At 42.9% G+C, this 13595-nt stretch overlaps 1 protein-coding gene across 28 annotated transcripts in view; it reads left to right on the forward strand.

Moving 5' to 3' along the window:
* The window catches only part of dlg2 (discs, large homolog 2 (Drosophila)), a 194387-nt gene that overhangs the window by 35091 nt on the left and 145701 nt on the right, over positions 1 to 13595 (forward strand). For 3 of the 28 annotated variants that reach the window (XM_086160702.1, XM_086160710.1, XM_086160709.1), the window contains exon 1: positions 2854 to 5090. The exons of the other annotated variants lie outside the window; for them this stretch is intronic. In XM_086160702.1, the coding sequence (XP_086016828.1) occupies positions 5061 to 5090 (30 nt within the window). In that variant the 5' untranslated portion in view covers positions 2854 to 5060. Of the gene's footprint in view, positions 1 to 2853; positions 5091 to 13595 lie in introns of those variants that run through there. 28 annotated transcript variants of the gene reach the window in all.

Below are 13595 nucleotides of genomic sequence, written 5' to 3' on the forward strand. Positions count from 1 at the left end.
AACGGCCCATGTAAAGGTGTGAAAGGTGTGTACTAATGTGAATGAAAAGACAAAAAGGCTCTAGGTCATCGCATTGGTTTTTGGTATCCAATGGTAGTCCCACTCTTTGTTTTGGCATCAGCTGAGCGGATCCTCAATGGAGGTGATGGGCTTGTGGTACCCGAGCGAAGCGGCTAACAAGGTGTCCAACTCCAAACTGACTTAGCTTGATACACTTTAAGGGAATTCTACAAAATAAATTGACTCATGCCTGATCTCCCTGTCTGCATGCCAAAGCGCCCCTGGGAAAGATGTTGATCCCGCCCCCCAAGTTGCTCCAAAATGGCCCGGTTAGCACATTAGCAGTCCTTCGCCGCCATCGGTGTGTGAATGGGTGGAACCGCAAAGCGTGAAAATGCTGTAGAAGTTGAGATCTCGCACTCTTTGTATCTTTGCAACCTCAGGAGGTCCGTGTCAGGAAGTCAGCCTTCCCACGGCTGCAGGCAGTTGTTGAACTAACTTCAGGTCATGACCCATGAGAGTTGAGATCAACAAATGGAACTATTAACAACCGTGTCGGTATGCAGGATCTGCTGTAATCCGCTCTAGGAATAAACAAACAGCAATCAAAGAGAAGCCACAGAAATTAAAATCAAACCAGCTTAAACTGTGTGGATAAAAAAAAAAATGACAGAATAAATAAACAGTCCTTTGCAACAGGAAGAAGTTATTTAGTTGATTTGTAATTCAAGCCGGGTTATAATAATCCTCATTTGTGAAGTTAGGATAGTGATAGTGACTGAGACAACTGACAGGAAAGTTATCGGGACCTGTTGATACAGGGATGGGCAAACTACGGCCCGCGGGCCAAATCCAGCCCGTTGGTCATTTTAATCCGGCCCGCCAAAGATTGGTACATGATTGAATTATTGGATCAAACAGGAGAGTATTTCATTTTTGGCGCTACTTTAGAATTTTCCTGAGCTGAATGATGCAGATTGGCTTTGTGACTTAGCCTTTACTGTGGACATACTGACACATGTGAACGGGCTGGACTTGAAGCTACGAGGGAAAAATCGGTTTGTGCATGAAATGCAAGCGAACGTCAGAGCCTTCAAAGCTGGTTTTATTTTCAAAGCAAATGTCAGACATGTCTGATATGTGCTGTTAACAATGCATTTTTTTTATATGTATCGTATCTTGTGCTGAACCGGCCCGTCTGTCAAATTTTAAAAGTCAAAGCGACCCCTGGGCTAAAAAGTTCGTCCACCCCTGGTCTAATATCTGGTTCCTAAAATTAACTTCATTGACCTGATCACTATTTGCATTCATGTGAGTGCACCGTGTTGTGATGTATCAGTCGGACAAAACAGGCCAGTTCCCTGCTAGCGTGCTTTTTCTTCATACTATCGATAAGGTGTCAGCTTCCAATACGTTTTGTTGTTCTATCGTCACCGGTTTCGTAAATTGCTCAGACATTAGGTCGGTCACGGGCTTCCAGACATCATAGCGCATATGAAACGTCATTCGTAAAAACGTGCGTTTCTTCTGTTTATGACATCGCCAATCACCTTCTTAACATCTAGGGTTCCCAATGCAGCATTGACGAATATATTTAGTGAATCACGAATGCTAAAGCCAAGGCCTTCTAACCTCAAGCAACCAACCAAGCTACCTGGGTCAACCAGCGACCCAGGGATGGTTCAACATTGCCCACAACGATGTTGAAGAAGGGACAGGATACAGCAGTAGATCGACCGTAGCCGTGATTATCTGACCCTTCGAAGATCACCCGAAGGGCCCGACTTTGAGGGGGCCGGGACTGATCTGCCGCAGAGTTTGACGTTAATATTTAATTTGGTGTCGACGGATGCGGTCTTACCATGTCAAACACGAAACTGGGGAAAAGCTGGTGGCTTCATGAATTGAAGGAGAGCAAGCAGGTCTCCCTCCAGCCCCTCAACCCATTTTATTTTATTTTTATGAGGAAAAAGTATCGCGTTATGAACCGAAGGTATTAGTCATAGAGTATTTTTAAAAGGTTTCTGGTCGGGATCTTTAAAGAGCTGTGTTTGTTTTGATCGAAAGACCATTGCGACAAAAATATCTTTTCGTCCTTCGTCATGCAGCCGGCCTAACAAGCCCACGCAGATAAATTAATTGTTTGGGGTACAAAAAGTGACAACGAAAGCCGACCCCCTACCCGATTGTCCTGCTCTTAAAATCTCCCGCTTTTAAGAAAAAACTGTATTGAGCAGTGACATCACCGTCACACGGCTCCTTTTCACATCTAAATAAACCCTTTTTTCGGCCATGGGCAGAAAAACACTTCGCCCCGATGCTTCATCCGGCAGTTCTCCGAAATCGCAGCCGAAACCTGCGCTCCCTTTTCAGGATCGACCTCGAATGTAAAACTCTCATCTGTGGAAAATTATATTTCATCATCGTTTACAGCTATCCTTGCTCGGGAAGGACATTTACTCCCTTGTGTTTATGGACAGCTGCACCACAACCCTGACCATTGCCAATCCGATTTATGTCTAACCTCAATTTCAACTTTAACAATAAACTCCAGCCAGGTCCTCAAGAATTCTCTTTTTTTTTTCCCCCCATGTGGAACTTATAAGGACCCATGATCGTTTCATACCAAAAAAAAAAAAAATTAATCACATCAAAATGATGTTCCCACCAACCCCCTCCTCGTACTTCCCAAACAAGAGCGTGTGGAATTGTTCCTCAGCCCGTGACATCCGGCTGCACAGGCTGCAAATTTGCCCGATTTAGCCATAAATAAATAATGCCACCTGCCTTCCCAACCAAGGCGAGTTCAGAGAGAGCATCCGCCGCGGAGATGTGGTCGCCGGGTGGATTTTTTTTTTTTTTTTTTCCCCATCAACACATCAAAAAAGTAGCGTGAAGGGGTCAATGGGTAGTTAATAGATGATTAATTCGTAATTGTTACAAAAAGCCTGTTTCAGTACACCGGTGTGTATATTTTGAAATAATACTTTGATGTGTGGGAAAGTGCCTGCGGCGGCTCTCCAGCGCAAACAACTTGAAAGCAAACGTCTCGAGTTCAATTTTTATCCCAACGTTTTTAAATATGATCTGTTTTTGCCGCCGATTGACTTTTTTAAGAGTGTAGTTTTGTACACGTTTTATCTTAACATGTGATTGATATTTTAAGAGAGCGGCTTTGGGCGTTGGTGTGCCGTAATCCTGACACTTGTGTCGTGCATTGATTCCCCTTGTGCTCCAGTGAAAGCCGGATTGTATGAAAGATAAAAATATGATGTTATATTGACCCACCTTCTGGAAATCAAGGACAGAGCAGAGCAGAGCAGTTCTCTGTGGCGTCAGAGAAGAAATACAGCAAGTCGTCAGTTAGCGGACAAGGTTGACTGCGCACGCATCCTGGATAAAGGAAGAAAAAGCCAGTGATCAGTGAGGAACACACTAAACAATAAGTTCATCATTCCAACCCTCGGCATAAAGGATTCTGCTGTTACGACACACCGTATAACTCATCTCTTCACCGCCACTCATATGAACCAGTTGATGGCACTTCTAGTTCGTCCAAGATATCTCCAAAAGTATTGCAGGTTTCTTAGATTGAACTTTGGCTTGATTGTTGACAAATTGCATTAGTAGTGATGGAAGTGAATATACAAGTGTTTTTTGTATATCGATTGAGTTTATTATGGGCTTATTTTTTGCTGCCATGTCTTGATAATCATAAATTCTTGAATCTAGTGATGTGTAACACAAAAAGTCCAGCTTGTTGTTTTTTTTTTCTTTTTTTATTGTGAAGAAGGGTGCGGCTCAGCGGCGCTTCCGCCCTGCAGCACGAAGCTTCCCACAGGAGGGCTTTCTGTGTTTGGAGGTTATTTGGAATAAATTGGTAAAAAATTGCCCAGATGTGTGAATGGTTGTTTGTGTCCATATGTGGCCCCTGCAATGGACTGGCGAGCGGTCCGGGGTGAACCCCGCCTCCAGGATCGGCTCCTGCATGCAGAATTAGCAGAAGACAACTGATGGATGGATAGATTGATTAGCAAAACGTACCCGGCCAAATAAATATTGGAGCAAAGAAAGCTGTGGCAGGAGGGGAAGAAAAAAAAAAAAAAGAAAAAACATTTTGCAAACTGTTTTTGTGAGTTTGCGGACGATTTCTAAAAATCGGATAAACGTCCACGGAGATCAGCGACATCTTTCTCAAGGGAAGGCAACTTCTGTTGGACAGTTCCAACACGTAGCATGATGCATTTATCACACAAATCAGAAAGTCTCATTCGTTGTTGCGACTCCTATTGGTACAGCATGTTTGTCTCAATGCATCACACGTGCACGCACGCAGGCGCGCACGGTAACTGCTCTGCAGATGAAATCTGTGTTATTAAGTTCCAGCCAGCTTCACCAGCAGCTAATAGGCAGCAAGACAGAGAGCATGGGAATCTAATTCATTCCACTGAGCTGATGCTCTCGTCCTTCACTGTATTCTCTCTCTCTCTCTCTCTCTCTCTCTCTCTCTCTCTCTGTCTCTCTCTCTCTCTCTCGCTCCCCCATAACGTTGGTTAGTCACTCAGCCCAGAGACAGGAGAGCCAGAGGAGGATGCACTGAAAACAAGAGACAAGAGGATGAATATGACGGAGAAAAGCCACAGAATTATTCCGGGCTGGAGGAGGCCGGCCAGATGCGCGGGGCGTTTTTAGTGTGCGTGCCGGCTGATGACGTGCGCTCGGCGCCGAGATGGCGTTAGGAATCCTGATTGCCGTCAGTGCTGTGGAGGAGGTATCCCCATGTTCACAAGGGGCCCACATGCAGTAAAGTCCATCCACCGTGGCGTGTCTCCTGCTCCGGCGCGAGCGTGAGCGGGCAAACGTGTGCGTGTTTTCTCCTCTCCCTCCTTCTCCTCTCCAAGAACTAGCATTCAAATCTCTGCTCCTGACTTCTACACATCTTCCCCCCCCCTCATCTTCTTGCTTTTTTTTTTTTTTTCCTCTTTCCCTCTCAAGTGGTGAAATTTGAAGTGATGAATGGGCTCTTAGGTTGAGGGAGCTCCTTCTTTTGTCTGGCCAGCATGGATTGTCTTTGCATTGTCACCACCAAGGTAAGACCGCGGCGAGCGGACGACTCGGTGGAGCAGAAAGGGGTTCACTTGGACTTAGACAGACGGAGAACAAGGCACGCAGTGAAGCAGGAGGGAAGAAGCTTGGGCTACATGTTGGTTGTTACTCAGTGTTTGCATGCGTTTGTCCTCCCTCACCATCCTGCTACACCTTGTCTCCTTTTTGCAATAGGGTGTATTCACTGTGTCCGCTTCAAAGCTCGTGTGTGTGTGTGTGTGTGTGTGTGTGTGTGTGTGTGTGTGTGTGTGTGTGTGTGTGTGTGTGTGTGTGTGTGTTTGTGTGTGCGTGCGCGCGAGAGCACGACTCACTTCTCTTTACCAACACCAGCATGTCGGTCTGTCAGCGGCACGGAGGATGTGGCGGCAGAAGTTTGGTCGATTTGTCTGCTCGCCGCTCTGCTGCAACACGGGGCTCACGCAGCACAGCAGCACTAAAAACAGCAGAGGGATCCAGTGTGTCTGTGTGTGTGTGTGTGTGTGTGTGAACTCAGACTTCTGCCACATCAGTGCTATGTATAAAAAAAAAAAAAGTTTGTCATCTTGTGAACTTGTCGTGTTTTTTTCAAATGAAAACAGCTTATTTTTTTGACCTTTTGTCAATTTGAATATTAAGCAGCGAATACAAAAAAAAATAGGAGGAATTGCAAGATTGTTTTTTTTTTTTTTAAACTGCTGTAGCTGTCGGTAAAGCGCACAAACCCTCCAATCGAAAGCTCGGTGGTTCCATCCCGAGATGCTCCCGACGGTCTGGTTAGCGCCGTGGGAGTGTGACCTGTGTGAATGTAAAAGCGCTGTCAAGCACTGTGAAACTACAAGGTGTTGACGGCGCCATGAAAGCGAGGACTGTTGAAGACGGATATTCAGTGTGTTTAGTTCTGGCTTTACGTCGCCCCGTTCGTACACATCAGTAATGGAGGGCAAATTCAAGCCGGTGATCTCGCAGTCCAGCGGCAATGCACAACCGGATTGCAGCCAATCGTTTCTCCGATCATTCATAAAACAAAAACTTACGTAAATGTGTTGGTAAAACTCCGTCGTGGGGACTTACGCAAGAGAACGCGAAGTAGGATTGGGATACGCACAAGTTATCGATGATTGATCGAATGATCGTTGGTCATTGTTGGTCCGACAGTTGTGCTAGTCGAAAGTGTGTATTCAAGATGAAGCACACACTCACAAATTTCTTATCTAATGAGGTACAGGGGGATTAAAAAATGGGAGAGTTCTGTGCTGGAGGCTTCTTTTTACATCTTTGTTATTTGGTGTTTGACTTTGCTGGGTTTATTGAAATTTTGAAAGCTTTTGAGGTCATAATTTTGTATCCAATTTTGTATTTTCTTTACAACTGAAAACATGAAAAAAAAAAAATAGGGACAAAGTAGGATGTTCATGTTTTCATTTAGCCAAAGCTTTGCGTTGGTATCTTGGAAAAAGTCACGCCGAAGCAACATGAAAAAGCCCGTTCCGCTTTTTTGAAAGTTCACATTGTCAAACAGCCTGGCTGTGCACTTGGCAGCAAACACCAGCCTTTTCTGGTCCGACGCGAGCGGAGGCAACAAATGTCGAGCGAGGCTCAGTCGAGAATTGAAAATTCTGACTCTCGTTTGAATGGAAGAAACTTGTTTGACACATTTTGACTTTTTCCCTCGTTCCTTGCCCAAACAAACTTTAGACCGGCGAATGACCCCGATAGATATTACACGCAATAAAATTCAACATAAGGAGAAGCTTATAATCCTGATACACGTTCCTCTAAACCCCGTGGAGCTTCCTACATGTGATTGGAAGCCCTCGGAGGAGCGGGAGATGCTAAAAATGGAGCATCAATCCATCGTCTCCTCGCATGTTCCGGAGCACATGTGTTGAACGGAGGGGGAAGAACCTGGCGTTCAATTAGGATGTTTCTTCCCGTGGATGTCCTGGTGAAATATTCACGCTCGCTTTTGCACGAAAGCCATTAGCAAGTCGGCCTGGGTGAGCCGGCCCTTCACTCAGAGTGCTTTATACGGAGCGCACCACCCGTCCACGGGGGTGATAGCGATGCCTGCGTCTTTGTTTATGGAAGCCGCGCTTTTCTATTTCAAAAATAGTCGCCGAGCCCCAACGTAAGCAGTAGTGACAACTCGCGTTTTATTTAGCAGTTCTTTTTTTTTTTTCTTTTTTTTTGTTCCATTCAGTGCAGCATGAATGGATGAGTGAATCTGCCCCCTGCTTATTTCATCACATGGCAGCGGTGGTTGCTGCATGTGCGTTGGCTTGTGTCCACGAAACAAAAATAACTTGTTCGTCACCGTATAAACACTAGTGTTATAAAAATGTTTAAAGGGATCATTTAACCTAGCCTTGTGTCAGTTATTATTACATCGTTTAATAAGACATGAACATTGGAATTATCCAGATTATTATGATACCAATGGGAGCTGCGGTAATTTGGAGGGAATATTATGGATGTATTGCAAACACCAGCATTACTATTTAATTACTTGCCATAGGTTTTGGCCGAAAAATTGGCCGAAACAGACGTAACGTCAACAACCTACATTGGGAAGGTTAGAAGCTGTGATTAAATTAAAAAAATCATACAAAACCGCCGGTGTAAGGTTTCCGATTTGATTCTTTTCGTCCGGTGGCGCTCGAAATTCCCTTGCACGGCAAAATAAAGTTATTTTTACCACATTGGATTCGCAAGGCTGGACCAGATGTTGGCAACAGAGGTCTTCCACCACTTTTTATATTTTAAAGAACACGACGACGGCCTTGAGAGATTTTAAACCGTTTCTGACGCATTTTTTTTTAGCGCATTGGTTTTCGCATTTCTCTCTGTACAGCACAGGAGATATTTAAAAAGTAGAGTAGAATATCCAATGAGATGCTGTACATGTGATAAGATAAGATAAGATAAGAACAACTTTATTAATCCCGAAGGAAATTGTTGTGCCAGAGTTACAGAAAATATAACAGTAATTAAATATTAAAAAGAAAAGGCAGAATTAGAAATAAAATAAACTATAAACTATAAAGTGTCTCAGTGAAACTATAAAGTGTCTTAGTAAACAAGTGATAAAACTTAAAACTGTGGCAGCGTAACATGGGTCAAAATCACAATCACGTTTGCGGTCTTAACGTTCAATGTGCTCAATGGATGCGACCCTTACAAAAGTAAAAAAATTAAAAATAAAAACATAAGGGAGAGAAGGCACTTTATGTAATGGCAGCGTACAGAGGAAGCGTTGCATTGGATATGTGACTTCTTGAGTTGACCGTGTCAATGAGTCATCCTAACTTTGGCAACAAAAACAGCCCACGCTTACTGTACGCAACGGAAAGAACGCCGACATTATAAGGCAGCGGCACTCGCTCCGAACCCCTCGCCTCCCCCGCCTCCTGCCGCGCCACCCACTTTAATGCTCCTATCATGAGATCCTGTATGACGCTGAATATTCTATTCAGCCGTTCTCCCTCAAATATTCAGCTCTCCATAATGAATGTGCACATAATGATATGCAGCTTTCATTGCATCGCCGTGTTATGTAATGCTTCGGGGACACGATGAATACTCTGCCGCAGTTGAACAAGAGATGAAAATAGAGGGAAGCTAAAAAAAAAAAAAAAAAAACGAAAAATAAGACACGATCCGATAAGAGTGTATTGATACCGTGCCGTTTTTTTTGCTGTTTTTAAGACGATCCCTCATCTGGATCCTTTGGTGAGGCGCCGCCGCGGAGGTTTCTCTCCGGTGTTTCTGTTCGAGCCTTACGTACAAGCGAGCGGTTTTGAGTGTAAATGACATATTGCGGGGGTTAACGGCTGACGTGTGGGAGGAACAGCTACTGTCAACTTGACACATCTCCCGGTGTCAACCTGATCCCGTCCATCTGTCTGGTTTCAGCCGTCTTCGCTCGCAATGAGACGATTCGCGCGACACCGACCCCATCGTTTCCGCAATTTCATCATAAATTCATTGGTGATGTCTCAAGACTGGTTTCAGCGTCTGTTTGAGAGGATACCTCCGCCGAGAAACAGTATCCACTGTTATTACACATTACTTAATAAGTAATATCTGTAATTATCATTATCATCCACTGTTTTCAGAGTGGGAAAGGAGTTAATCATTGAAACAAATGACCGTGCCGGGATTAGCATTAATATCACTGATTAATGCCGAACCGCCAGTTTTAAGGTGCGCTCTCATCATTACTCGAGGAGCAGCTTGTTGATCGCGGCTCAAAAAGTAGATTTTTCATCGATACAAAAACGTTCTTGAAAAATCTTTACTTCTCTTAACAACGAAAAATCCCGCAAATAACGGAACGGCTATCTTACATATTTTTTCATGTTCTTTTGATCATTAAATTAACTCTATCATTAGATTTAATTATCATTTAATATTTATCAGTGGCTCTTAAGTGTGTGCAAAAAAACTCAGCAAAAAAATAAACAATACCTGTTGATAATTCAGAATCATATTTTTCTCTCTTCCACTTGACAGGACATCATGCACATCGTTTTTCTTGGTGCATTTTTGCAAAATGTGCGATTGATATTAAAAGTGTGCTGTTGTGCACGAGGAGACCAAAGCACAGAAGTTGGTGCAGACCCGAAGGTGTCTGAATATTTACCTTTTAAAATTGGGCATGCCATTCATTTTCAGATTGGCACATTTTCTGCCTCAAAGGAGCAGAGATACGCCATGATGTTGGCGTTTGGATATTTTTTTGCGCGAAACAACCCAACTCTGCCCGTGTACCTGTCAGGGAGCCGGTTTCATCGTGGCATCTGGTGCATTCGCTGGTTTTTGGTGGTGCCTTTTTGCTACTTTTACATCAGAAGACTTGGAAATGACTCATGGAAAACTATCATCTCACACTTGCTAACACCTAAGGACAAGCTCTTGGACTTTTTAGTCCAGTCTCAGATCGAGATTTTACAAACGCCTAGAATCATACAGGGTGGCAACGTATAAGACGACAACTAGATTCTTTTAGTGATTTTTTTTTTTTTCTTTTTTTTGTTTGTTTTCACCGGGTATCTGCAGAGCCTCTGCTATTTCAGTCCATTGCTTTTCCTTCTCCACTCAGTCGTGATACGCTGGAGAGTCGACATCGTCCCAGCTGGGCTGTTCCGCCCACAGCTCCACCATCCGCTCCTCTTCCTTCACGGTCCATATTGATCGTGATTTCGTTTGCGCGTTCATCCATACCGCTCTGCGTTAATATCGAACACGTTTGATATTGTCGTACGCCCAAGCCGAGGAAAAGACTGATCTAAAACAACTTAAAAAAAAAAAAAAAAAAAATGAAGAAATTAATGTATGTATGTACAGTATATGGTTTTGAGATGGTAGAGTGGTGACTTCTGAATAACGACTACTGTTACTTTGAATCTTCGGTTATTGAATTGCTATTTTTGTAAGTCGCTTTGGATAAAAGCGTCTGCTCAATGACTGTCATGTAAAAGTAATGCTTAAATTATCACCTTATACTTCTTGAACCGGAAGACGGTCTCCTAAAATTTCAGTTTTTAGTCTGCGACCATGAAAATCTTTTTTTTTTTTTTTTTTTTTTTTTTTTTATTTAGCATCAGTTTTACGTCTGTAAGTAACCGTGATCTCCCAGCAGTGTTTCTACCTCAAAGAGGAGACAAAACCTCCGTCACCAGCCTCGCAGAGGCCGGATGATCAGCCCCTCCGGCCGGTCAATAACATCGATTCACCAATTACAGGCCAGGGAATGGGTTTACCCTCCATACATTCATTGAAAATAGACCTTCTACATTAACAACATACATAGCTTCAAAATATAACCCAAATACAATGAGGACTCACAAAAGTAAACAAGTGAAAAGAACACAGCATCAGCACCATCCGGTAATTTTAAATATTACCAAACTACTCTTAGGATTAAAAAGAAGCAGTAGGAAATGCTCAACTCCATGGACATGTAGAAATGAGGATGCTTTATCCCCGAACACCCCAGATCCACGTGCTAGACTTGGAATTATGGGGAAATCTTAATCTGCCTGTTTGTGACTCAATCCGTTCGCGCGAATGTCACAGTACGAGAGTGTAACCGCGCAAAAAACGTTCATCTCCGGCTCTGAACGCAGCAGAAATCTAAACCCCCCCTCCTTCCCCTGCAACTACGATCAAACTTTCCTTCTACCAGAGGGAGGCCCGCTGGGCGGATTTGCAATGGGCTGTGTTGCCCGGCAACGGCGCTGCTTCTCGTAGGGCCGAGGGGGACGGGTCTCCCTTTTACTAATGAGCGCGAGTCACAGCCCCGGCCGTGTGTGATGGTTTAAGTTGGGTAACTGCTGCAGGTGATATCGATGAGGAGACGTCGGCTGTTCGGACTCGATACAAACTCCACCCCTCCTGGAGGGAGCTGAACAACAGGGAAGCAGAATCAAAAGAAAGCACAAATTCATTCTGTGCTCTGGTCTAATCCAGAATAGATAGGAAAATAAACATTAAAGAATGAGAAAATTTAAGAGCAAACATAATCAATATGTTTTTTTTTTCTTGTTTCACAATTCTCGCTGTTTTTCAATGCTTTTTTTTTTTTTTAATTTCACAGTATACCAATTTATCCTTTGTTTGCAAAATTACCTCTGAAGAATCAACAAAACGCCAACTAAAACATCAAGAAATTACAATAAATCGTCTCAAGCCTGTCCTTAAATCAAAAAAAAGAGGAGAAAAAGAGAACTCTAAGCATTTAAAGGAAATAACCTGAGAATCAGCGAGAATCAAAAGAAAGGACGTGGTGATTAATGTGTAAAAAGAAAAAAAAAAAAAAAAAAAAGCGTTTTTGCCGAGAGCTACGGTGGCCGACAGGAGATGGACGAGTGGGATTGTAATCCACCGATTAGCTCGCCGTTTCACGCTTTGGCATCTAATGGCCTGTTAAAGTGAGTGTGAGATACGCTGACTGTAACATGCGGGGAACGAATGAGCGCCGCGGCGAGCGAGAGAAAGGCCAGGATGTGCTCACCGCTCGACGGTGGCCTTTTTGAAAAGAACATCCAGGTACATTGAAAATCAATTGTTGAACTCCTGCGACCGAGTGGGGGTTTCACAGCCGTGTGAAAGCTGTATTAAACTAGAGGCAGGTTAAAATATCAGAATTAAAAATGCAAAGTTGATTTTCAACCCACGACCCATGACTTGTGCAGCTCCCGCATAGGTTTAAAATAGATAATTGAAGTGATTAATGCAAGATTTACAGGAGTTACCCTTTTTTTTTTCCTCCAACATTTTAATTTAATCACTCTACCGTCACCAACTCAACACACTGCATCTCTACTGCTCACAAGTTAATGGTAAAAAAAAATAAAATAAAAAAGTAAAGTGTCAAAGACAATCCAGCAAATCCCAACAAGAAAGAGCTTATTTTCAGATATTTATTATTGATTTCTTTTAGTACAAATTTGAAGATTATGAAAACTATTTGTAGCAGTAGTAGTCGTATGATTATTATCATACTATTATTATCATTATAATAACTTTAATTAAAACAAATTTAATGACAATGTGTATAATAATAATTATACAGGAGATAATGTAAGCTAGTGTGTGCGGGTTAAATGAAAATGAAAAAAAGAAGTTGTGTTCAGTAGTTAGTCTTTGAGTGGAGGTGCCATGCTGCACAAGACCTGCTTGATGTTCCTGTATTTCCCATTTCATTTCCTTTGAATCACCTCTGAATAGACCCGTGCTCCCCGAGCCTTTCGTTTTTAGTTTTTTCTTTCTATATTTCGCTCACTCAAAGTCCGGCGCTGTGCAAGGAGGAGCTGAAGAGATTTCCGAGGCCGCGGGTTTTCTGTAAATCACACTTCTTTCCCAGTGAAAGGTCACTTCTGGTAATGTCTGGATGAGACCGGTGGGATGGAAACAATTTCACGTAATCTTTTTTTTCTTTCATTTTCAGTTCAATGACCGCGTCCTGTGTGGAGTTAGACTTCAGGGACGAGGCCGTAAAGTAGCTTCACAAAAACAAAAAGAATGAAGTCCTAAAACCACCTACTTGACTTCACAGAAATCAGTTTGGTTGAATTTTTGTATTTTTCGGTCCTGGTCTGTCCTTTGGTGCAGACGATTTGTGTTACTCAAAGTAATGAGTCATCAAACGGTGATAAAAAAAAATAAAAAAAACTCATCCTCCGGTGGCCTCTTTCAGACGCAAATTACGTGGATTTTAAATCACATTATTTTTCACTCGGACAAAAACTATGAACAGCTGCATTTGCCTTGTTCTGCTTGTGTCAGTGAGGTTCTTCAAAATACACTCGGTGTTTTCAAGTGTGTACTTTGAACACTGCAGTTTAAACAATGATGTGGGTAATTTATGGATTTTTTTTGGGGGGGACAAAACATTTAGCCTGGTCATTTCGGATTAATGAAATTACAGTGAAATTCTGAGGCTGTTCAGTTCGGACACTGAAGAAGACGACTTTTCGACTTTTGCGCAGGAGGAAGGCCTTTTCCTT

The sequence above is a fragment of the Fistularia commersonii genome, chromosome 15 (assembly GCF_037954325.1).
Source record: "Fistularia commersonii isolate RoL2024-O1a breed Wild chromosome 15, RoL_Fcom_v1.0, whole genome shotgun sequence".
Lineage (NCBI taxonomy): Eukaryota > Metazoa > Chordata > Actinopteri > Syngnathiformes > Fistulariidae > Fistularia > Fistularia commersonii.